This window comes from Cucurbita pepo, chromosome LG05, assembly GCF_002806865.2.
Source record: "Cucurbita pepo subsp. pepo cultivar mu-cu-16 chromosome LG05, ASM280686v2, whole genome shotgun sequence".
Taxonomy (NCBI): Eukaryota; Viridiplantae; Streptophyta; class Magnoliopsida; order Cucurbitales; family Cucurbitaceae; genus Cucurbita; species Cucurbita pepo.
The window spans coordinates 554179-579404 of NC_036642.1; the positions used below are offsets into that span (position 1 = coordinate 554179).

Below are 25226 nucleotides of genomic sequence, written 5' to 3' on the forward strand. Positions count from 1 at the left end.
TAAATACGGATATTGATTGGATTATAATTGGGGCGTTTAATTAAGACAATATTACACATATTCTCTACGTGGATTATTGTTGTTATTATTATTATTTATAAAATCAAGAAATGCTAAACCCAGTTGAGTGGATCGGGGCTTGGTTTGACCTGAAAAAAACGACCTAAGAAAGGCATCTTCCGTATATGCCTTGATTCGTGGAGTCTTAGTCCAAGTCGGTCGGGTTATAGAAATATCTCTCTTTATATATTTCTTCCTCAAATAAATTCTACTGTTGTTGCTACGTGAAGGTTGTAAGCGTTTTTTTTTATCTGTATTTTGGTAAAAATATTTTTTATTAAATTTTATTAAGTGCTTCAATGTAAAAAATTTAGAATAGTAAGTGACAAAGAATTTAAAATACATTATAAATTATTAAAATTTAAGGGTCAAAGTTGGAAAAGATAGTAATAAATTGTGAAGGAATTATAAATTATTTATCCATAAATTAAACAAAAGTAAAATAACTAATTTTAATAATAATAATATAATAATGAAGAAAATGAATTCGGTCAACTGATTGGCTGCGGGCGGCACTGCGAAATTTGTGGTTTAAATTAATTAATAATTTTAATCTGAATTGATAAAAATGTACGTAAGTTGTTGACATTTTTTCAAATTAGTCAAACATGGTAAGGGTAATATAATAATAATTATTAATAACTATTTGTTAAATAAAATAAATAGGAAATTGATAATTAGTGAAATGGTCGAATATCTTAAGGATGTACCTGACATCTACAGCTATACCTGACGTTTTTTCACGTGAGAATAAGTTGAGCCAGTCGAGGTAAAGCTTACACTGAGAATGCACACTAGTCTATTGCTGTGTCCAACACATGTTCTGCTGTTTAAGTTGGTATTTAGACTATGTCCCGTTAGGGAGAATTTTTCGTCATACCATTAGTTCTTACTCAACAATATAGAACACATGGGTTGACTCGGTTGGTCATTGAGCCACATGTTAGACCGAACAAGGGGTGCTCGACTCTTCTCGTTACCTCTTCATGACCTATTTGAAAGCTTTTCGAGCACATGACCTAATACGATGTGGCAGATCATTTTTCGTTGAATAAATTTAAATTATATATGGTGCCAAATGTGCAAAGGAAAAAAGTGAAAATGTTGAGCTTGTAGAATATTTTTATAAAGTATAAATTAATTAAAAGTGTTGATATTTTGAATTAAAATATAATGGGGGAGAGAAGTGGGCCTTGGATTAAGCCCAAAGACAAAAAGAAATGGGCTTTTTTTAGCATTCACTCCAATGGCCCAAATGAGCTATTTGGGCTACAATGGAACCCATTTTCTTGGTTATGGGCTCGAAGGTTAAAACAAAATAAAAAAGTGGCCCAACCTCTCAATGTGTCCAATAAGAGGCCCAATTGATCCTCATATTAAAATTATTAAATTTATAATATTTATTAGCTTTAAAAAATATTTATTTATTCCTAAAAATTAAATATAGTTTAAATTTTCATCTTAANAAAAAAAAAAAAAAAAAAAAAAAAAAAAAAAAAAAAAAAAAAAAAAAAAAAAAAAAAAAGCCAAAAAGCATTTGCTTTCTCTTAGAGTCTCGAGCACATCTTCACTATCGAATAGCTATTTTGCATATCATGAAAGTCGTATTATCGAAAAGGGACATGGTGCAAGAGCGTAGGAATTTACGGGTTCGTGCATTTTCTTGAATCAACCTCGAAAGTTAAAACAAAATAGAAATTTCCGACCCAACAACAAAAACATAGCCAAACATAATATAGTACTAAAAGAAAAGAAATAGTTGATTATTGATGATGATCAAAACTTTGTAAAAGGCAGCTCTAATGCAGAAAAAAAAAACACAACAAGGCAGGTTCTATAAATGAAGAGAAAGATCAAGTTTTTGTTCTTTTTCCTTGTCTTTCTTTATGCTTCTCTGCCAATTCAACACATGTTCTTCATCTTCCCCACATTGATATCTATTGTATGAACAAACCCCACCATAGTAAACCATGTCCTCAAACTTGGGAACAACTCCCAAGCCATCATAGAACACTTGTTGGCTATTGGGGAAACAATGAAGATTAGCTCCATGAGCTGCAATGTACATTGGATGTGGCAATATAGCTGGATGATGAAGCTGTTGGCTGCCTGCAAATACCGACAATGGCCGTGACGACGTTGACGACGACGAGTAATCAGATATCCGCTTGGCCTTCCTCACGGCAGTGCGCTCTTTCTTGTGAGCATTTTGATGGCCTCCTAAAGCTTGAGAGGTTTGAAACTTCCTTGAACAGAACAAACAAGGGAAGATTCTTGATGGGGTTTCTTCCATTTCAACACTGCTGGATTCAGCAACATGTAAAGGCTGTTCTTCATCTTCCATATGGGCTGAAACAAAAAGCTTGAAACAAACAAAGAAAGAAGAAGAAGTGGGAATTATAAAGAGAAATGGAAGAGTGAAGAGTATAAGAAGGCTGCAGCAAGAGGCAGTTTGAAGTAAGAAGCTAAATTCTAAAAGGAGAGTTGGAAAATGTGCAAAGTTGCATAATAAATAATTATTAAATGAAGTGCTTTGGTGGCAAAGATGGATGCATGGGCTTGGGAACAGAAGAGATAAGACAGAGAGAGAGAGAGAGAATGATTCCATTTCCCAATCCATCCATTGTGTGTGTCTGTCTGTCTGTGCTTTGAGTCCAAACTTGGGTTCATCAGTTCAAAAAATGATATCAATTTAGAGATAAGTTATGTATCATAGATATCACTTAGATCTGGCTTTGTTTCATTTTGTTCTAGAACTTTGGGTTTGTGTTCTTGAGGCTGTAATGCAAGTGGGTGGTAGCAGGGTACTATGGGAGTACTAGAAATTTGTTGGAATGGTGTTTTTTTTATCTATAAATGGTTATGGGAGTAAAAGGGGGCAGAGGGTGTAAGTAAATGGGTGTTCCCCACCGCCAATCTGATGCAACTTTGTCACTTTTCTCCCATTCCTTGCATGCTCATACTGGCAGATATATGAACCTCCCATATCATCCCTCCAATTGCTTAACTTTCTTTCCTGTCTCTCCTATCTTCTTCTTACACGTGCCTTTCTTTCCCTTCCTCTTTTTCTTCTCACCAATACTTTAAAACTCAACCACATTGTATCCGTTCAAACACACGGTACTAGTAGATATTGTCCTCTTTGAGCTTATATTGTCCTCTTTCGAGCTTTCTCTCAGAGTTTTAAAATGCGTCTACTACAAAGCGGGTTTAGCCCTCCTCCGACTAGTGTCTCGCACCATCTAGTGACTGACTCTAATACAAGCCTAATGCTAACAGATATTGTTTGGTTCGACCCATTACGTATCGTTGTTATGTCTATTAGGGAGAGAAAATCCAAGCCCTCCATTACGACCCGTTATGTATCACTGTCAGTCTCATGATTTTAAAATTTGTCTGTTAGAGAGAAAAATCCAAGCCCACCACTACGACCCGTTACGTATGACAGTCAGCTTCATGGTTCTAAATGCATATGTTAAGGAGAGGTTTCCATATCCTAATAAAAAATATTTTATTCTACTTACCAAATATTAGATCTCACACGCACTCCAACCATCCAACCAACCAATGTGAGGTCTCTTGGTCCGCATCCCAAAATTTCAGCACTAAACAACCAGGCTTCATTCAACTAACGTAAGATGAAATCTTGGTCTTAGTTCCTATGTGCGTTGTACTTCTGAAGTTCTTTAAAAGTTTCTTACCTAAGTTTGGTAGGAGTAATCGAAACTGATCCTGATACCATTCAAATCTTGACCAATATAAGGATCACATTTATGGGCAAGTATTAACTCCAGATTAGATTTTACAACCAAAATAAAGCCAATCATTCCACCGTTAATCTCACAAAGCATGTGACTAAGATAGGGATCGTAATTCATATATGAATCTTCATACAAACACTACCAACAATTAGTTTTACAAAAAGGGCCTGTAGAATTCTTTGTTTCTTTCTCAACATATACCAATCTCTTACACAAATCTATTGTTTGCATGGATAATAATAGATAATAAAGCACCACATAACCATCAAAGATGAAACATGTCCTTACTTCTTCTAGTCTTCAGGTTTTCTCAACACAACATAGCTTGGTCCTCCATTCGTCTTTTGAATCCTTGAAATTCTCCTCAGTATTTCAGCAAAAGCATTCTTGTCCTGCATAATGGGTTAACAAGGCATCACAAAATTGTTATGGTCCATGCTTCTAAATATTATCCTTTCATGTTTTAAGCTGTCCACGTTTAACTCGCAATTGGTCAAAGAATCGAAGGATGTATCGCCCGAACTGTAACTTGTTTCACTGACAGTACTCACTCATTGAAGGAAAGAACAGTTTATGTAAAACAGGTCATGAAGACATAACGTACCTCGTGAGATCGTAGTCTTGCTTTGAATTTTGCAACAAGATCCTGTGTAGTTACAGGTGTCCTTTGTCGCAAAACAGCCCTAATTTCTTCCTCAGTAACAGGTCCAGAAGCGGATGCTGGTTCTGTTTTGACTGATGCTGCTGCACCTTTTGAGGCCGTACTTCTAGAAGTAGACACGCCTTCATCTGTCGACTTTGATTCCTGAACATCCCAAGAAATGTTTGTTCATGACAAAGAATGACTTCTTCTAATACAAAAAAAAGTACTTCCTCAGAGCTTAAACCATGGGATAGTGTGCGACATACCGTCTCTGTTTTCATTTTCTTTGGAGGTGCACTGGATGGTTTCACATCCTCGCCATTTTTTCTTTTCCCCTTTGCTGTCTTTGCAGTAGAAGAGGTTCCCTTAGCAGATCCAGAAGGAGCTGGTTTTGAGGGACTGTTGGCTGCAGCTTCTTCTTTAACTGCATCCTTCTGCTTTGAAGGCGCAACTGGAGTGCCACCACTCTCCTCTTCCGCCTAAGCAAATAAAAGTACAAAGCTGCTTAATAACATCAAAATCCAGACAGTATGAGTGCAATTCACACAGATTCCATGCAAAGGACTGCTCATAGGTCCTTGTTTAAAATTTTTTATCATGCTGTTAAGTTCTGTTCATAGGAAGCACAAAAGCTTCTTACATCATCGTCGTCGTCGTCGTCGTCATCCTCTCCATCTGAATCATTAAGCCCCCCAGTACGTTTAAGCAATTTCTTCAACTCTTTCCCAGATTTGCTCAGCCCCCCCTCTCCTTCATTTTCTTCATCCTCGTCTTCTTCATCCTGCACAGTGAGAAAAGAATTTACAGGAACTAAAAAGCTTAGTCATACAAACAAACCATCTGTCTCTCATACATAATATTTTTTACTTGAAAGGTTACACTATATTTTCAGGAAAAGCTTCAGACAATACAAGATGTCAACCAGAACTCCAGGTGATTTTAAAGTTCAATGAAAATCAAACATTGAGAAACTCTTACTCATATGTGTCAAATGAGGGAAAAATAATAATAGTCTAAGTGCTAGACAACCTGTTTAATCTCTGGAGGTGCTGGAACTTCAGGGGCTAAATCCTCCCTTTCTTCACGATCTGGAGCAGTAGTTTCATCATCATCGGTAAAAATCTCTTCATGCTCCCAATCATCTCCTAAAAGGGTTGGACAGACAAGTTAACATAGAGGAACAATGACAGTGACCTCAATACTCATCATGTGAATTAATAGCTGAAATCTCACTTGCATGGATACAAGAAAGTGCTTCCTTCCAAAACATATTATCAAAAAAAACATGGGAAATTTGGAATCTTCTTGGATAATAACAAAAGAATTTGCTAATCTATTGCTACCCCCAACTCTAAACCATATGCCCATATGATGGCCTCAGTAAACATCAGCCGATTGCAAGTGACGTTCTTTAGAGATGACAAAGACATTGTATGGCACTTAACCTAAAATAAATTTCTTTGTTTTTCGTTAAAGGAAAAAAGATAAACCTTTCTCGATATCATCATCATCCAAGTCATGGTCACCTCCCCTAGGGCCTTCCTCATCATCATCATCACCACCACCCTTTTTGTTGAGTCCCAATCTGTTCTTCCTTGCTGCCTCTTCTTCTTCATCTCCTTCTCCCCTATCTGAAACATTACCTTCATTATCATCACTAGTAGGTTTTCTGCGTCCCCTGCCAGTAGCACCAACACTATCTTTATCGTCAAACTTCTCAACTTCACCAAATGCCGCAGGACCATTACTTGCAGCTTTCATCATCCATCTTTCATATCCATCTGCTGTCTTCTTTCGGTTCTTCATTTTCTCTTCTGCCTCCTCCAATGTAAGTTGCTTATACTGTGCCACTTTGTTGAAGTTGTACCTGTAAATTGAGGTCAATCAACCCTTTACTACCATGGATGGCTTGAAATTTTCCATCCGCACTATTGTCTAGTAGAAAATATAGAAGCCTTCAAGAATTGGTAAATTTAGAAACCATGTAGGAAGAAGACTACGACAAACAGACAAAAGACTACAGCTTGACTCACAAAAATTAACTCAAAGATCAACCATACCAAGAACCTGCAGGAATGGCAGTAAATTCCTTTCCTTGCAATACAAGCAAGTAATATGTTGCTGATTGTGAACCCTCGAGATGTCCTTGGAATTGAGATTGGCCAGTTTCATCTTCCAAAAGCCAGGGTCTATTCTTGTACTTTTCCTGTGTTAATGGAATCCTAATTAATCAGGGTCAAATAGGACAAGACTGCAAATAANAATCCAAGAGAAAGGTTTTGAACCGATTACCTCAATGATTAAGATAAAGAGTAAAAAGAAAAAAACAAAATGGATCTCCAAGGTCAAAGCTGAATTATGATCAACACAATGTAATAAATTAATATTGAAAAACAAAATATATATAATTACATGGTCCAACATATATGTAAGTCGTATAAAAATAGAAAAGTGCAAGCTAATAAAAAGAGCAAACATTTCTGAACTTTACTGTGGCAGAAGAACCATGTTCTTAAGAGACCCTTTATCCATGTTACAGAATGTGTGTTCCCGTTTCATTTACTTGAAAGATAGCATCAATTTCTTTTTCCTTATGTTCTCCCAACAGTTATAATTTCTTAAAGAAAAATAGAAGCTCTCCTGTATCATAGCTTACGAAAAATTATCCAAGTACAAGCTTAAAAGGAAGCAAAGTAGGCATTAAGTCAGTACCCGCAGGGCATCAGTAAGCTGGCGTCCTTGTAGACCTTCCTTGTAAAGAGACCATTTATTCTCGGCATTTCTTTTCTTCGAAAAGTTTGGCAGCCCACTCATGAACCGACCAATGAAGTAGTTCTTGTCACTACTTGAACTCGCTCGAACATTGTATTCCTAAAATATAATTCATCATGCACTCTCAGAAAGAGAAGGCAAGAGAATACTCAATCCACGCTATTATGAAAATTCTTAAATCTGTCATAAATGAAAGAAAAAAGAAAAATCCTAATCACATGAGTACAAATTCAACACATTCAAATCATCATGCTCCTTAAGAAAGACGAGGTAAAGAACGAACTCTTATTAAGCGAGTAACAGTAGCACCACAGTCGTAACATTTGCCCTTATTCTCAGCCATAGTTTTGCCACAGCTCAAGCACAACGTCATGTGCTTGCAATTGCTCCCATACAACTCCGTCGTGGATCCGCATCCACTGCACGACGGCTTCAGCAGCAAATCCAATGGCATTGCCCCACCCCCTAATTCAGCAACAGAAGTCTACGGAACCACAAAATAGAGCGCAAAGCGCAAAAGAACCCCAATAAGAAATCTAGGGCTTTTCCAAATAACAGCCAAAACCCTCTAAATATCTCAAGAACACCAAAAGGACGGAAAGTTTCTCTTACCGTAAATTTGCAGAAGCAGGGTCAATTGGTGCAAATTTCTCCTCAATCTACAGTAATTAAGCGATCTAACAAAGCGACTAAGGTTACAGACAGAGAAATTTAAGAGATATCGAAAAGAACACAGAGGAGAAGATGAAGCGAGCGACGAAAATTTTGAGAAAATCGCAGTCGAAACTGTAACAGTCAAAGAATACTTTGATCCGGAGTACTCTGACCGTACACCGTGTCTGGCCCTGAACGAAATTAAATATATACTTCCGTAATTATTTAATATTATATAGTTTTCTTTTCTCTTCTTTTCTTTTTTCAAACTTTATATTATACAATATTCTGGTATTAGATTGTTCAGAAGTACGAGTAAAATTATTTTATTTTATTAGACCTAATATTTCTATTTTACCTTTTTTTTAAATTAATTTCTATGAATAAAATTACAAAATCACCCCTAAAACATATAACAATGCACATTCTTTTATTTTCTTAAATTAATTCGATGCCAACATGAAAAACCAAAATTTTTAATACTAAAAAAAATTAAATTAGGATAACTAAATAATTATAAATGTAACAATAATTTTTGTGAATAATTTCCATATTCAAAAGCTAATGAAGACAATCCAGTGGCTTTTGAAACAATATAAACATGAAAGTTACGTTTACTTAAAGCTTACTTCAAACTCAATACACGTTCAACAAACAATCACAATTACTCGACTTGCACATCATTACAAAATTTTTGTTTTTGAAAAATGTTGAATATTAAAGATACCAAGTATATGACTCTAACGATGGAGTCGAGATATGTAATCATATGAAACATGACTTCTGCTAACATGACTATAGTAGAATCTATAATTTGATATCGTGTACGCCAAACTCTCTAAACATGCATCACTTTCATTCAAGCAAATCTTAATAATAAAACCAAAAAAAGTCTATTTCAATATTTCATAACTTTTATGAGCCGATGGAGTCGGTTTCTTTTTTTCCTTTTTTATTTGTTGTTAATTCATATTAAACTTCAATAAAGAAATCACCTATCAAACAACCTGCACATATCTATTTTACAATCAAATCAACAGAGCTCAAGAAATATACATTTGAATGTCATGAAGGGATGAAAAAAAACTAGACGTGAATTGCATAAGAAGAGTACTGATAACAACAAAATAGAAAGGTGTAAAGCATAGATAGAGATTATCAACATTCTAAACATTGACCACAAAGAAAAACATCAGCGCACAGGACATTTGCCCATGTTTCACAGCAGGGACATGCCATTATCTGTTGTTAGTAAAACGAATCGAGGATACCTTCCACAGCATAGAATCAAGAACAACCAAAACATCGGCGTATAGAGAAAACGGTCGAGTCCTCTGTCTCTGATTCGGGTTCAGTGTTTCTTCCACTACGATAATGCTTGAAGAAGGCTTTCACAGCTCCTTCTACTCCATCCTCATTCTCCATGGCCTTGGCAAGCTCCACAGCAGAATGCTTGACCTGGAATAGGATACACACGTTCATAACCGCCTATTCTTTTTGCTCTAGCAACCTCTAACATCACAACCAGCTCCTTCACTAATACTACTATATGCCTTATATCCTAATTTAGCATAGGCAGGCTCATGTCTTTAATTTTGGAGGAACCAAATACTTGATGAAATGGTGCATTTTTTTTCCCAATAATTTCTACACACGTTCAACTTGCAAAAAAATTACCTTTGGATCTAGCATGAAATTTATGGCATTAACCAACTTGTTAAGTGAGAACTCTTCAACTGGGATGGGTGCAGGACCAACTCCTCTAGCATGTACCCGTTCACCCCAAAATGGTTGATCTCCAAAGAAAGGAATAATCGCCGTTGGACACTAGAATGAACAGAGAAAGAGAGAAAGAGCAGGATGAGAGTTAGCAATAATCAATCACGTGGTACTAAACAAGACAAGTTTTACAAAGTGAAGCTATTACAGCAGCTTTTAGTCCAGCAGCTGTTGTTCCAGCACCTCCATGATGCACCTGTAAACAAGACACAATGTTGGGGGAAACCCTTTCAGATGCAAGAAACAGGTAAAGAAACCAGACCAAAAAATAGTCAACATGGCAATAGTCATAGCATAGGGCATCCAGCCTTTAGTTAGAGAAATTTGGTTAATGTGCTTGAATAACCATTCACGATGGAAAATAATGAAAAACTGCAGAAGTATTTGCGAACCTTTGCTACTTGAGAATCAAGGTCAAAAGTCAGTTTAAAGTTACTATTTAAGTAGAAGATATTCTAAGTCATAGTTTTAAATACAAAAGAGAAAAGAAACGGGAAACAAGATATATAGAAAGAAGCAGAATTTATTTGTTTTCTCGGCTTCCTTTAGGTGAAGGAGACGTACCTTTAACCCTTACATTGAATAGACCTCTTATTTGTACAGAGATACATTAATGTTCTGATATAAAAGGAACAAGTATATGAACTCAACTATAAATACTCACCACAGCCTTGCACCGTAAGAATAGCCAATCATGAGGGCAATTGTCTAATAAATATACGAAGTCCTTCGGTTCTGTCACTGGAAAGAAATAAAATTTAAGCTGAAAAATATATATCTCCTAGAAGCTATATTTCCAGGCAACAAAATTTCAGGGGAGGGGAGGGGAGGGGAGTGAAAAGATAGGACCAATTACAATCATAATGATGTCACTAGAACATACTGAGATAGAAATTCAAAAACTTACAATTTCCAAGACCACCCCAGCCTTTGTTGATGATGCCTCTCTGCCCAGTAATTTCCAGCGCTTCTACAATTATTTTGGTCATCTTTTCAGGCTCTTGGACAGGCTGAAAAACAATGAAAACTAGTTTAAGATTGTGAGAAGACCATTAACCTAGAAGGCTGTTTCTTAGAAATAACGAAGCTTTCAAATGGAAGAATGAGTGGCCAACGAAATTAAGATAAGGCATGGGATCTAACTCCATTAATCACCAACAAATGAGAGACTACATTTTTAGATAAGTTTCAATTTTACCCTTCTACATTTGTTTAGTTAGGGATATTTTAGTACCGGCCAAATTTTGCTTCATATCATTATTTACTTATTTTAGACATAGAAGCAATAACAATAGGTATCATTATTTGATTAGGAGTTGTAGGACAATTAGAAACCAAAATCCTAGTACGGGAGGGGAGTAGGCCAAAGGCTATAAATAGCCCCATTGAACTTGTATTTTTCAAATTTTTTATGATTAATAAAAGTAGCCCCATTAAACTAGTATTTTTCAGGTTTAGATGATTTATAAGTAGTGCGTTGCACCTCTTTTTAGAGCCATGAGCCTCACCAATTTTTGCAATTCTTGTCTTGCAGGCCCAAAACATTTCAGTAACAGTGAAAATGATCAGATCAACTTACTAGCTGAGTGTTTGAATCTTTAGAAAGGAACATGTTTTCTTACTTTCCATCATTGATTATTAAAGGCAGTCTGAATCCAACCTTCCCTCAGGGCTGATTCTCAAATTGATTGAGGGTTTGAGTGTTTGTGAGTAAAGAGATGACATTATTAAAGGATTCCGAACTTCAATTCATTAGGATTTTCACATAGAGATAGGTTGGGGAAAGGAAAAGAAAGTAGGCTAAATGATAGCGCAACATGTTTTTTTATAAAAAGGACAACTTATGAATAGAAAGTATACACAAGTAATACAAAATTTCAAGCCAAAAAGAGTAAAAAGTGTACACAAAAAACAAAATCCAAACAAAAAATAAAAATAAAAAATACAGTTACTCCAATTCAAAAGTGAGATATAAATATGGTGCAATATGTGCAAGCTAGGAGTTCGAGTTTTTCTTAATTCTACTAGCAGGGTGTTGTATTATGTGCAAGGGTGCCAGCGAAGGTGTCAAGTACTTGTTCCTTCAGCGCCCCTTCTTATAATTGATGGTGAAGTCTTTTCAATGACACCAACACTAATTGGATCCTTCATGATAATCGACAAGAGTTTTTCAAATCAAATGTTTTGGTTACCATTCTTTTCTTGAGAAAACTGAACTTCTGTACACAGTAATCACTGCCTTTCTTATTATACTATGGAACATTTGGTAAGGAATAAAAGCATCTTCCAAGAAGAGGGCACCAGATGAATAAATTATTTGCAATCTTCACCATGATTTTTACCAAATTGGCCGGGACATCACATGGAAGGATTTATATTTCATTTTTAAGAGATGAAATTTTGTTTGAAAAAATGAAAAGGGAATAATGTTTACAAGATACAAAAATTCACACAGGAATGAAAAGAAACAACGAGGGATTACAGAGAAGAATGAAATATCAATCAAAATACTGTTAAATCCTCTACAATAAAGAGCCTAAAATAATTGTTCAATCAAAACATCAAAATAATGGCTAAGAACGTTGGACTCCAAGTAAAAGAGAATGATGGAGGAAGAAAGGGATGTGACAAATGATTACAAACATTTCTGCGTGTTAGATCTAAAGAGACTAATAGAGGAAGAGTTCTGACTATTAGAAGGATATCTATTTGAAGTTTTGTGCAATTGATTCTCAATGGAAGTTTCATTCCACAGCCAAAAAAAATGTAATAAAAATCTACAACCTCTTACCCACCCCCCAGTTGTCCCATTAAAAGGAGAAGCCTTCGATGCAGAGAAAGGAGAGACTTTAAAAAGCTAAAATATCAAAATAAATGGAGGGAATAATATGAGGCACTCACAAGGCTACCAAAACCGATATAAATGGGCTTGTCACCAGCCTTAAGCCAATTTACAAGTGACTCAGGAGGTTCATAATTTGATGCAAGATCAAGGAAGCAAAATCCGACCACATCCACCTTAGGTCCCCAATCTGAAAGAAACCCAAGTTTTAAAGCTAGAATCATAAGATTCTATGTGCTTGATGATCAGGAATGGCACATTCTATATTCTTTTGAAAATGGAAAATTCCGGATCTTGCAAGCATGCTGCCATATTACTATAAAAACAACACGGTAAATTTCTAAAAGATTAACTTGTTAATATGGCTTTATAGTAGAAATAGCTCAACAATTCAAGAACGAACCTTTTGGTTTAGGAACAAGATGTGGGCTCCATATATATCCATGTGGCACATTGGATTCAGAGGCATGTGAACCACTTAAATAAGTGACTGGACGTAGCTTCAGCTTTTTCTTTCTAAGATCATTAATCATGTCCCGTATCCCAAGCCAAATTAAGGAATCTACAATTTGATATGAGAGCTGAAAATTACAAAAGGTCAAAACTCAAACTAAATTTGGTTAAAATGGGATGAAGGTTAAAGAAAAAAAGTTGATATGATGTGTGTGCACATGCGTGTTAGGCAAAAGGCAATGCATAATTGAATTACCCGATAGCCAGCTTGTTGCTTGACACGTGATAAAGGATGTGGAAATTCACTTGTTGGCCTGGCAAGAGGACGAAATAATGAATTGTAACACCNAAAAAAAAAAAAAAAAAAAAAAAAGGAAAGCAAAACGGCATGCACACAAGTTGGAGAAGATGACCATACAGCCAACGATTAATTTCTCAGCCTTCTCTTTAACGAATTTGAAGCTAGCAATTTTCATCAGGTTTATTGTTTTGACATAATTTAGGGCATATTAAGGAATTTTGGAGAAATTTGGAATAACCTCAGGTTTATTGTTTGTGTCATAGAGTGCTAGTTATGATTTCCATAGACTATGAGTTACTATTTCGCGTATTTTGGTCCTAGCACCTAGTTGTGAGTTCCATAGCCTCCTTGGGTTGACTAGGGACCTTGTAGGGACGGATAGGGTGAACTAACCAACAGAGAGTAGAGTCTACTTGTTACACATGGCTTAGTTGTCACCCATAGAGCATTTCAGCAGTCATAGAGGGTATACTACTAAAGTACCTACAGTGGTGCCTAGTGGGGAGAGCCATGGCCTTTTTATTGTTCTAGCTTGAGCGGCGTAATAACAGGTAGCTTTACTGTTTTTGCCTGAATCTAAGACAGGTCGTTTTACTATTCTAACCTGACGAGGGTACATGAGCAGGTAGTTTACTGTCCCAGCCTGGAAAGGGCATAATGACAGGTAGTTTTACTATTCTAACCCGATAAAGGTACATGAGCAGGTAGTTTACTGTTCCAGTTTGGAAAGGGCATAGTGACAGGTAGTGTACTGATCTTAGGAATAAGTAGATGTTGTCTAGCACCACTAGGGAGAATCTACTAATTAGAGCTCAGTAAGCCGATATGCATAGAGTATGGTCACCGTTTAGAGCAAAAAGGGCCTCACTAGACTTATGAGTAGTACCCTAGGGTCCTTCCATGGGCCACAGTGACTTGAGGCGCACTTTTCGCAAGACTAACTAAGGACCTAGACATTTATGAAACCTAGAGCCATCAGAAAACATAAAACCCCTGGAATGTGAACCTAAGAGGGATTGAATACTCCTTAAAGGAGGTATGTGGAAGGTTAGTTACACAGTGACCTATAAAGTTTGGTACAAACATTAAGCCACACTTTAGCTATCGCTAGGAATAGTTATGAACACATAGCCTAAGTTTTCATATATTCCATTAAGTCCGACAAGAGCCTAAATGTAGAGATTGTTTACTTCTACTCATTCTTTGTTATTCTATTTTTTTCAAATGGAGTGTAGACCACTGTTGATGGCAGGAGCGTGCGGAGCCGTGCAGTTGCAGGGATACCCCTTAGATTGAGTCGTCTTCCTTCTTATCATTCTATTATTATTTTAAATGCTATTGCTCGAAACTTATGTATTTTTTGTAAATCGTTTTGATTTGACTCCGCAGATATTACCTTTAAACTACTTTTATGTTGGTTTTGCATGCATATTTAAATCTAAATTCCTTGTGTCTCCCGTTTTACAAAAGAAAATTTTACCGCCCTTTTTACCCTTGAGTGTACGTCACGACCTGTGATTCGTGGTAGGTCGTTACATGAATAGTTTGAACTGTCTTACAAAAACATATAGCACAAATACAGGTATTCACACAATATAACTCAATAATAGTATCTTCAGACTGTCAAAACAAAAGAAGAAGAAGAAGAGCATTGTCTAGGGCAAACTTACGTCCACGGCATTGTGAAAAATATGTGAATTGGAATTTTAAGTGCCTCTGCCACATGAGTATGTCCTACAGAAGCATTGAAGAAGTTATTGTAAACAGTTTCTTCACCAAGACAACAAATTAGATAAGTCACGTGAGAATAAAAAGAGGAAAAAGGAAAATTGTGCCGGCATCTTGCAACCTCATTCCAAAATTCCTCTGCCCACGATGACAGAGAAGTAAAGTGAACAAATATACATTCCACAAATATAAAGCAAAAGGATAGTAGAATAACAAATCCGAGAGGAAGTTTTATCTCGGGGGTGAATACTACACTCTTATACTCTTTCCTTTTTACTTCTCTTCCTTTCCTTCTGTCTAGGAACTCCATTTAATAGAAACCATATGTAACAGCAATGTCATGAACATAAGAACCTAGATAGTGGACATCATCAGAGCCCAGGTATTCGAACATTACCCTGGATATTCAAGGCCGGACTAATAATGTAACCTTGATCTTTGTTTGTTCCTTTTAAAGGGAAAAAAATATAGTTAGTACCAAGGTCTTACCGTAAGCTGGTGGGTTGGCAATGATCGCTTCTGCAACAAATGAAATACCAGTTTCAGGATCAGGTTCTTTGCAAGCTGGAAGAAGCGAATAAATGATTTCCTTCATTTGATTCCTTTGAACAGGTATTTCAGAAGGCCCCGAGGGCAAGAAGCCTTTGTTTTTTACCATGTCTGTATTTCAAAAGGGTAATATATCGGTCACAGAACAATAAATGAAAACCATCGTCTTAATTCTCTAATAGAAGTAAATAAGTAAATCACATAAATATTCAATCATTTGAATGACTGTTGGCAAAATATTTGTCATTATAATATACCGACACTAAGAAGCAAAGGCAACTCATGACAGTAAAAGCAACACTTAACTTCAAAAAAACCGTATACAAATAAAGAATTGTTAATAGACAACCCAAAGGCTCCTACGATTCATAGCTCTAATGATGAATCAAATATGAACCGTGAAGATAAAAATTGAAATGAAAAAAATAATTTTTTTAAAAAAACATAGAATGACAAAGAGACCCTTAAGGAATATACATCTCCAGCAATTAAAAATAAAATCGGTGCGCTTTCCTTGAGAAATACGAAAGGAAAAAAAACAAAGATATAACAAAAACGATTTTTTTAAAAAAAAATATATAGTTCTATATTCAATATAGATGAAATTTCCCTGATAAAATTGTTACAAATCGTAACTTCCCAAGCGCAGAGATTCACATTCTCTAGACGTCAACACCTCCTCCCAAATATCATATTAACCCAAATACAGTACAAATAGAAGTACAAATAGAATCAGATTCTCTTTTCATTCATTTTTCTTTTTCCTCTTTTTCATATTTGATTTCTTCATTCCACCTTTTCATGACTTCAAAGCATAAATACACATCCCCACACTTGGATTATTTTGGTAAGAAATAAAACATTAATTGTTACCAACTCAGTCATAGTTGAGAACGAAATTTCATGTCTACTCTTTTTTTCTTTCTTTTTTTCCTTTTTTTTTTTTTTATAAAAAAGGGAAGGAACAAAAGTAACAAATCCTTGGCAAGGATAACATGATGTCTTCGTCATAAACTACTGAAAAAGGGAACAATGAAAGAAGCAACTACCAAATTTAATTCTACGACCTCTAATTTATCCATGCTTGAGCTCAGAACAACACTAAAGCATGAGATAAACCGTTTTAACTTTACTAATATAGATTGTGAACTTACAGCCGGCAAGAATCTTAGGATCTCCACCTAGAGCATAAAACTCCAGCCCAGCAGTTAAAACAAACTCCTTGAAATTTGAATGAGTAGCAAGTCTAACACGATGACCATAATCCTGCAAATATTGTCATTGCACATGAGAACAAATACTATCTCAGATATATTAAACAAAAATGATTGATTGCACATTATTTATATCTTTTTGTACAGGAAACAAATGTCACTGTCAGATGAAATATACAAAAGGAAACGAAGCTTCCAAAAAAAACCTCACCCTCAAATTGACTATTCATAGAGACACGATAATTACATATGAAATAGATTAAAACAAAAAAACAAAAAACAAAAAAAAACAAAAGAAAAGTCTACAAAAAAACAAAAGAAAAGTCCTCTTATGAAGTCTCTACCCTTGGTATAACCTTCAATTTCTTTACAACCACATCTGCTAAAAAGTTGCAAACATGGCACAAGGCGAGTATTAAACTCCCTCAATCATTCAGCCAAGCAATTAGGAAACTGAATCTCAGAAAAAAACTTCCACAAAATTATTTGAATAAGGAACTTCTAGGAAGGACCAAAATTGGACAGGAGAAGACAACCTAAATGTGGATTAAATATTGACAATAACAAGCAAGAAAGTAAAGCCTACTTTGAAACTGGTTATAGAGGCTTCCTAGAGAAGCCCACTTCTTGTGGTATAAAGTTATTGTCAGTAAATACAAAAACAAAATAAAAAAAAATGGAAGTTCTATAGGTTCCAATCCCTTTTCTTCAGTCCAAGTCCCTGCAGTCACATTGCAAAGCTGGCATTTTAGCCTAGTTCTCAGGTTTTAATTTGGGATGTGGTGCCACGTTAGGTTTTGGGAGGACAGTTGGTGCAGTCCCTTGAGGCTATGCAATGATTTTCAGCAGCTCCTTTTTTAAGGAAACAGGCCTTTATATTAATGAAGAAAAGAGTAATTGTTTCACTAATGAAGAAAAGAAGACAAACGAGAGGAAAAGAAAAAAAAAAAAAGCCTCCAGCGAGAGGCTTTAATCTTGATGAGATCAAAACAGTCTGTAACGAAAAGAAGTTGCTCGCAAAATTTCTTTGATTTGTTTCAACCAAATATCTGGAAGAATAGCGTCGAAACATTTATCCAACGAAGCTAGCTTTAATAGGCAAAGACTTGAAACATGGTAGCTTTTATGGCATTTAACAATTAAACTCCAAATGTGAGACGGAGCAAAAGGAAACCACCTAAAGGTCAGAGGTGATTAAAACCCCCACCGGGAGAAAACTAAAGAGCTCCCAACATGTTTAAAAGTACTTAGTTAGTGAATAAGATTAAAGAAATATTCATAGAAGTTTCCATACCTGTAGACGCTTTCCAATTGCTATAAATGGCTGTACATCTCCACGTGTGCCAACAATAAGCATTACTATTTGCAAAGGTGGAATATCCTGGAGGTCTGTTTCTTCAAGAGGTTCTTCTTCAATTATATTATGATGGTCCTTTGGTTTAATGCCAAGAGAGGGTGCAACGTCTACAGGGACTTCAAATTCCACTGTTCCGTCATCTTTGACTGTGGCTATTCTGTTTAAAAATTTACGCTGTACAATTTCAAGAAGTTAGTATAGGAAAACCTTATTCTAGAAATCTTACATTAATTATCATGAATGTAAGCCTATGTTTAAAAAGTTTGTTTATAAAATTTTGAGCGAACTACACTTTTGGTGCCTGAGATTTGGAATTTGATTTTATTTGGTTCTTAAAGTTTCAAATGATTTAATCCCTGAAGTTTAAGAAATAGCTTTACATTGTGCCAGAATTGGTTTGACATGGCAATTAAGGCTTACTAGGCCTTCATTGACATGTGCAAGACTAAATCATGTGGCAAATTTTAGTCATTTTATATTTAAATTTAATTATGTGTCTTTTTTATTCTATTTTCGTTTCCCCGCCATCTTTTTCCTCCCATTTCTTATCCTCTTTTTAGTATCTCACTCCCCCTCCCCACCACCACCTTCTCTGTCTTCAGTTTCTCGTCCTATTTATACTTTGGTTTTTTTTCCCCACCCCCACCCTTCTTCCTTGATGATTGCGTGGGCAAACAAAAAGAAAAGGCCATATCCAAAATTCAAACCTCCCTAACAAGGTGGATGAGTGGCTTACAGAAGGCCTTTCTGCTTGAAATTTGAGGGGTAAAGCCAAGGTGGTGGGTAGTTGCGCCTTTAGCACTTTTGTGACACTCGTGAAAGGAAAGGAATGCTAGAGATTTTGAAGATAAGACCTTACGTTTTGAGTATATTTGTAACTATGTACAAAATATGGCTTCTTGGTGGATTTCTTTACACAANTTTTTTTTCTTTTTTTTTTTTTTTTTTTTTTTTTTTTTTTTTGGGCGGGGGTGCACTTTCCCCGGCCATTAGGTTGTTGCTGTTTATTTTTTCTAGATTGCCTATTTTGAGTTCGACAATTGCAAAGGTTGAGAGTCGAACCATCAACATTCGGCATAGTAATTGGTGTCTTATCCAAGAACTATGCACAAACTGGCAAGAAATTGCCTATTTACAAAGCATTAATTAAAATTCATTGGTTGCATTGTTCAACCGTAATTGACATGTATCCTTGACCAAAAGGTCAGAGGTTTGAATCACCTCATCCTGCCCTCAAATCTTGCTAAACTCAAGAAAATTATTAAAATTCAACGTTTGCACCAAAAAAAAAAAATATTCAAATATAACTAAGCAAGAGATATCTAAATGAAATTATGTTTTGAGAAAAATATAGAGGAAATTAAAATGCTGGGACTTCTAATTAAAAGAATGGAACAGAAAAGAATATAAAACATCCAAGTACAGCAGTGCAGGACTAAATTGTAATCTGAATTATACCTTACGTTAGGAAAAATAATTTGCTTCTGCAGTATTATACCTTCATATGAACAGGAACCGTGTCATCAAAAATTTTAGCTGCCTCTTCAGCAAGAAACTTATGTTTTGACGCCTCAGTCTTCGATCTTTCTAATTTATGCTGGCTCAAATCAGACTCCGACCGGTCAATGTTTGATGTTTGTACTGGCATGGTGTTGACTTTAAGAAGAGTCTTGCCAGAGATATCTGAATGAAAAGAAAATTCAACTATGCTAGTCATTTAATCAATTTTGATTCTGGAAATAAAATTAACGTCAAAGCATAGTTTCTCCCGTAGTGCGGTATTTGGATGAACATGACATACTTATAATAAGTAAAAAGTTGTAAGAGACACCATGGACGGGAAAATGCTATATCAATAAAATGATAGACTAATCAGTGTTTTTATAACTATAATAGTTCTATTTTCTGATCAACTGAAATTAAATAATAAAGGTACGCAATCACAAAAAAGTCTTAAAAGTTTCAAGCCATCTATCTACAATACAAATGGGGAAAGGTTCCTAAGACAACGGACTACAAAAAGCTTTCCACTTGACCAAAAGAATGCTAAGGCATAGTTGGAAAAGGAAGGGTAACAATTACACCACGAACTAAAGGATAATTACAGAGTTCGAAAAACTACCAAAAGACTCATGGAATCACCAAAAATTCTGTTATTCCTTCCTAACCCAATTTTCAATAAAAGAGCAGCTGAAGTTTGTAAAAGAGCCTACTTCTCCCGTTTAAAGGGGTGACCATAGAGAGTGGAGATTATAGAAGAAGCCACTTTCTAATCTAACTTTAATACAATTGAATAAGCCACAACTATAGATTGATAATCACAATTTTTTTATTTTAATTTCCGCGATTCCATGCACCTCAACGATTTTTACGAGACAATTGTCTACCCCTACCACATTTTGTTGTCAAGATAACTCATAGGACATTAAATCCTTATTGGGCAGCCACCATAACTTGAACTCATTCACTTTAACCCCTTTGTTATTTACTTGACCATTTGGTTGATTAATAATAAAATTGTATATCACCATTAGTCTTGTCCATGTAAATATTTGGCACCAACCCTCGTTTTTTCTTTTTATCCTCCTTATCACGGTGTATATCTCAGAGACAGTTGTTCTGTGCATATAAATAACAAAAAGTTCTTTCTGACAAAAGCCACTGAGAGAAAGATACGACCCCGCACTGTACTTTAAAAGCAAAATACCAACCAAGGTATGTATATACTGTCAAGTTGTTCTTGGGCATTTGTCCCTAGCACGTAGTTCATGAACCATGACTTGAAATCTCAAATTCAAAATGGACATACAATCCCACATTCCCCAGCAATCAGTCCTTGGGCATCTCATTTTCAGTAAGAAATGATATTTCATTAGGATGAAAAATAAGAAGTTGCTTTTCAATAGACGTCTCCAGTGAAAACTACATTGTTGAGGGGATGATTACCAAAAAGAAAAAAGAAACAAATTTAAACCCGAGACACCACAAAGTTCTTTTGTTTCTCTCAGTTCATGACTCCCAATTCACGAAGGATAGACAAAAAAGGATTTTGTGCCCCAAAACCTTGGCTTTATCTTGTAAGCCATGATCACAAAGGCTAAGAGAAGCCAATTTTTCACAATTCTTGGAAGCAGGATGGTGGCTAATAATCAGTGAAGATACCGAAAATTTGCACTACAAGTCCTCAACAGAGATACAAAAGAGAAACAAGTGATTTTGCTCCTCCCAAAAGTAAAAATGAAAAGCATGAATTCCGTTGGGAGGAAATGCACAGATTCTCTGGTTGCATCTTGTCACTGGTGTTGATCCCACCTAAACAAATAACCCATAAAAACACTTCACATGTTTTTGGAATGGAAGCTTTCCACAATATTTTACAAAAAATCGGCTGGACAACTTTATGACCTAGGAAAAGAAAGGAAAACAGAGATTTGATTGAAAGAAACCTTGATTTTTCAAGATGCTAGGCTCTAGTACCACTGCCTTGAGAGAGAGAGAGAGAGAGAGAGAGAGAAAAAGCTACCGCAATGAGAGAGCAAAGAAATTCAATCGGAAAAATCCCTGTCCAAAAAGCCTCTCTCTAATTGATGGAAGAGAAACTTGAGAATAATTTTTTTAAACAAAAATACTTCGTAAAGAAACAGATCATTTCATTGATGAGATAAATTACACAAGCCAAGCCCATACAAAAAAATTCTACAAAAGAGTGGTAAAGCAGTAAATATCTTTGTTTTTTTAAGAAACCAAACTTTCATTGAGAAACATGAAAGAAAATACAAGGCATACAAAAAAGTCAAAGCCCAACACAAAGGAGTCCCAAGAACTACACAGAGAGACTCCGGTCTAGCAAAATCAAACCAAGCTCGTAATTACAAAAAAAGGTCTAGTGACGGACACCTAAAAAAGGAGGTTAATTTACACCAAGTAAGAGCCATAAAAGAAACAGGTTCAAGAAAGGCATCATAGCTATTCTCTTTGTCATTGAATAGACACTGATTCCCTTCGAGTCATATGGTCAGTAGAAAGCTCTAGTGAAGCAAAGCCATAGAGTCTCCTTATCTTTGGTAATAGGGCGATCAGTGAAGACTAGGGCAAGGTGGGAATGAATCTCCCCTGGATGGACTAGCAACCGCCCCAAAACATTAGATATAGATATATAGTTCCAAAGGTTGTGGAAAATGAGCAGTTGCTGAATAAGGGATGAGAGACTCAGCATCACTTTTAAAGTTAGAGCAGCAGCTGGGAGATAGAAAAAAAAAAAAAAAAAAAAAACCAGGGAGCTTTCTTTACAACTTGTCTTTTGTTTAAGCATGAGTGACTAAGCAGCCATAGGAAAATTTTCACCTTTTTATGGATAAAAACCATTCCAAATGGAGCAGTAGAGGACCTCCTTTCCTTTGATCCCAATCGATGCAAGGTTACTAATAAGTGATTTTGAACAGAGTTAAAACTTCCTTTGGGTGATCCTTCCTTCTATCCATGGCCAAGTCAAAATACCTTGGATATTCCTCCTTCAAGAAACTTATGGCATGTTAGGGAGTGATTTTGAAATTGTAAAATCACTTTTTGTCATATTTAAAGTCATTCTCAAACATGTACTAAATCATTCAAAGTCAATTTTAATGATATGTAAATCGTGTTTAGAAGTGTAAAACCAAAGATTAAAGTTATTTTGGATAATTAAATACACGTTTGAGAGTAATTTTAACTATTTCAAAATCACTCTAATGTTGGGTAGGGTTATCACACGGCTAATTTTAACTCGTTTTTTCTCAATTTGATAAAAAACCAAAATTCATTAAGAATATAATAAGTGGTGTACAAAGACTTTACAAAAAGATCCAACTATTAATAATAAAAAATATAAAAAAGATGTTTACATAATAAATTTGAATTAATTATAATTTTTTTAACAAGAAACAAATATTCATTGATTAATAAAAAAGGATAACGTGCTCAAAGACACCAAACTCATAGAGGAGTGAAAAATAAAATAAAATAAGAACCACAAATATAAAGAAGCTTATGAAGAGTGAATAAAAGCAACCCAATTAATACAAATATCACAAGGAGAATAAGACCTGAAAAGTTTAGAATAAGAACACCAATGAAAAGCCTTTAGCTTTGCAATATCGAAGCATTTCAACCAAGATTTTCCAAAAATAAATTTGAATTAAGAGCCAAATAGAAGTGTTAAAACGTGCCACCCCATATATCTTCCAACAAAATAGTTGACCTCAAACAATTTTCCACCTATGTTCTTCATTTGAAACCAAAGCCTTTTTTTTTTCAATGTTTCTTCAAGTGATGTTTGGTCCCTTGTTAGATTCTATGTTTCTCATTGAGCTTTGATAATTAAGTTATATTCTAAGTACCATTTCAGTCTTATATTATTTGATTGGAGCCCCTTTTTGTAGTTTGGCTCCTTTTTTAGGCTTTATTTTCTTGTGCACTTGTATTCTTTCCTTCTATTTATTTTTAATCAATAAAAGTTTGATTTCTCGTTTAAAAGGGAAAAAAAAAGGATCAAAGCCTTTTTTTCATGATATCTTGTCAAAAAAAAAAAAAAAGAAGAAGATCCCATCTCGCCTAGTCATAAACCTTTTAGTAGTTTATCTTGAAAAGGATGCATCCCTTCATAATCTGGTAACTTTCTTTCTTACGTTCTTTAGAATCAATTGCTTAATGTAATAAAATTTACAAATCGCTAGGTGGGGATAAAAAAAATCATCTCCAAATAGCACAAATATTACTCAGAGAGTAGTTTTTTAAAAAATCGAGCAACAAAACAGCCATGAGCAAGTGTTGTCAAAACAAGCCCTACTCAAGCTTGACTCACCATCCCACCCTCTATCCAACTTGAGGGAGGTCACGGGTGTACATCCGTTCCAATCCAACAAGAGGGTTAGGTGGCAGCAACGCTAGCTCCACACAGCATGACACATAAGTCAATCAAGAGGCAACCGAATCATGGAGCCTCAACCTCCATTTTTCTCTTTAGCCAAGTAGTGTATAGGAGGCTTGTAATCCTTTGAAGGTATGAGGCGCCAAGGTATGTGAAGATTAGCTACAACCCCTAGAAAACTTTAAGCTCCCTATCTAGTTTCTTGCATTCACATGAATTCTTCAATATCGATGTAAGTCAAGTTACATTCATCTCAGGACCCACCGAGTCAATAGCTAGACCCATTAATTTGATGCTTGAATCAAATTCAGATTTCCATCCAAAATAGCATTTTCATTCCCTCTATCAGTTTCTCTCGCTCTACCAAATAAACTAAAATCAAATAAGCTTCACACTAATATATAAAATGCTATTATTAAAGTCAGTTCAAATGTTCAATGATGGAGAAAATTGGGGATAGATGATTGATATCCTCGTTCAACTGCAACAGATCGCGACATTCTGAGCTCCGTTGGGTGATAGCAGCAGTTGAATTATAATTGGTAAATGGATCAGAGAGAAACAGCAATGGGAGAAGACGCAATTAAACCGGAATACAATAGCAACGAGATTCGTAAAGTAAAACAAGCAATGCACATGAACCAACAGAGTCAAACAAAACCACGAGAGTTCACTCCCAACCTTTAACCAAGATTACGGCCAACATCCAACATCAATTAAAAATCATAGAGTCCTAACCGACGAAAAGAACAAACAGATCCATCAGCAGAGTCCAAGCAAGCAACACTGAGCAAACAAAACAGAAACCACAAAACAAGCAAAGCAGCAGAAGATATTGCAACAGCAACGACCTACAAACCTGGAGAGTCATCTTCACCACTAGTTTTCGCAGCAACACCGTCTTCAATTCTGACTTCCCTGCTCACCATTCCATTACTACCACTATCACTACCATTCTCCCTCCTCGCATCATTCTCCATACTAACATCAACTTCGGAGGAACTCAGGGACGGGCTCGGATGCCTCTCGAGCGTCCCCGCCATCGCGTCGGTGCCGGGAAAAGCGTCGGGAAGTTGATCCAACAATTGAGTCGAGAAGAAGAATCTTTCCTTCTTTTTATGTTCACTGAGTTGTGGTGGCGGACGGGAAGTGGGAATTAATGAGGTAAATTGGTAACGGCGGTTTGATACGTGGCAGTTGGCACGTGA

The 25226-nt window shown here is 35.8% G+C and overlaps 3 protein-coding genes across 5 annotated transcripts; all 3 read right to left on the reverse strand.

Annotated features, from left to right (window-relative positions):
• Window positions 1-1833: 1833 nt before the first annotated feature.
• Window positions 1834-3803, reverse strand: LOC111794840 (protein LATE FLOWERING-like). The gene has a single exon (XM_023677002.1). The coding sequence runs from the start codon at window positions 2678-2680 to the stop codon at window positions 1895-1897; it is 786 nt and encodes a 261-aa protein (XP_023532770.1). The 5' UTR covers window positions 2681-3803; the 3' UTR covers window positions 1834-1894.
• Window positions 3804-3921: 118 nt separating this feature from the next.
• On the reverse strand, window positions 3922-8084 carry LOC111794837 (transcription initiation factor IIF subunit alpha-like). Of its 2 annotated transcripts, XM_023676999.1 has the most exons (10): window positions 7849-8084; window positions 7520-7720; window positions 7177-7335; window positions 6525-6670; window positions 5955-6331; window positions 5494-5609; window positions 5105-5245; window positions 4731-4943; window positions 4426-4626; window positions 3922-4213 (listed from the first exon to the last, which is right to left on the reverse strand). In XM_023676999.1, exons 2-10 carry the CDS (start codon window positions 7688-7690, stop codon window positions 4115-4117), a joined length of 1623 nt encoding a protein of 540 aa, XP_023532767.1. In that variant the 5' UTR covers window positions 7691-7720; window positions 7849-8084; the 3' UTR covers window positions 3922-4114. The 2 variants fall into 2 exon arrangements, with proteins under 2 accessions (XP_023532767.1, XP_023532768.1); XM_023677000.1 differs by lacking the exon at window positions 7849-8084 and having other exon boundaries at window positions 7177-7416; window positions 7520-7659.
• An 880-nt stretch (window positions 8085-8964) lies between these two features.
• Window positions 8965-25149, reverse strand: LOC111795319 (sterol 3-beta-glucosyltransferase UGT80A2-like). 2 transcript variants are annotated; one of them, XM_023677661.1, is made up of 15 exons: window positions 24878-25014; window positions 22458-22624; window positions 19612-19796; window positions 18051-18287; window positions 16697-16808; window positions 15483-15653; window positions 14936-14999; window positions 13221-13278; window positions 12915-13092; window positions 12571-12701; window positions 10577-10679; window positions 10334-10410; window positions 9818-9865; window positions 9568-9717; window positions 8965-9348 (listed from the first exon to the last, which is right to left on the reverse strand). In XM_023677661.1, exons 3-15 carry the CDS (start codon window positions 19759-19761, stop codon window positions 9178-9180), a joined length of 1650 nt encoding a protein of 549 aa, XP_023533429.1. In that variant the 5' UTR covers window positions 19762-19796; window positions 22458-22624; window positions 24878-25014; the 3' UTR covers window positions 8965-9177. The 2 variants fall into 2 exon arrangements, with proteins under 2 accessions (XP_023533429.1, XP_023533428.1); XM_023677660.1 differs by lacking the exon at window positions 22458-22624 and having other exon boundaries at window positions 24878-25149.
• Between the last annotated feature and the right edge of the window lie 77 nt (window positions 25150-25226).

Coding starts and splice junctions, on each gene's coding strand:
- LOC111795319 (XM_023677660.1), bottom strand. CDS start 25,061: ATGGCGGGGACGCTCGAGAGGCATCCGAGCCCGTCCCTGAGTTCCTCC. Junction 13,093..13,220: donor AGCAACAAGCTGGCTATCGG/GTAATTCAATTA, acceptor TGTAATTTTCAG/CTCTCATATCAAATTGTAGA. Junction 10,680..12,570: donor ATATCGGTTTTGGTAGCCTT/GTGAGTGCCTCA, acceptor ATTGTTTTTCAG/CCTGTCCAAGAGCCTGAAAA.
- LOC111794840 (XM_023677002.1), bottom strand. CDS start 2,680: ATGGATTGGGAAATGGAATCATTCTCTCTCTCTCTCTCTGTCTTATCT.
- LOC111794837 (XM_023676999.1), bottom strand. CDS start 7,690: ATGCCATTGGATTTGCTGCTGAAGCCGTCGTGCAGTGGATGCGGATCC. Junction 6,332..6,524: donor GCCATTCCTGCAGGTTCTTG/GTATGGTTGATC, acceptor CTCAATTTACAG/GTACAACTTCAACAAAGTGG. Junction 4,214..4,425: donor CAAGACTACGATCTCACGAG/GTACGTTATGTC, acceptor CCCATTATGCAG/GACAAGAATGCTTTTGCTGA.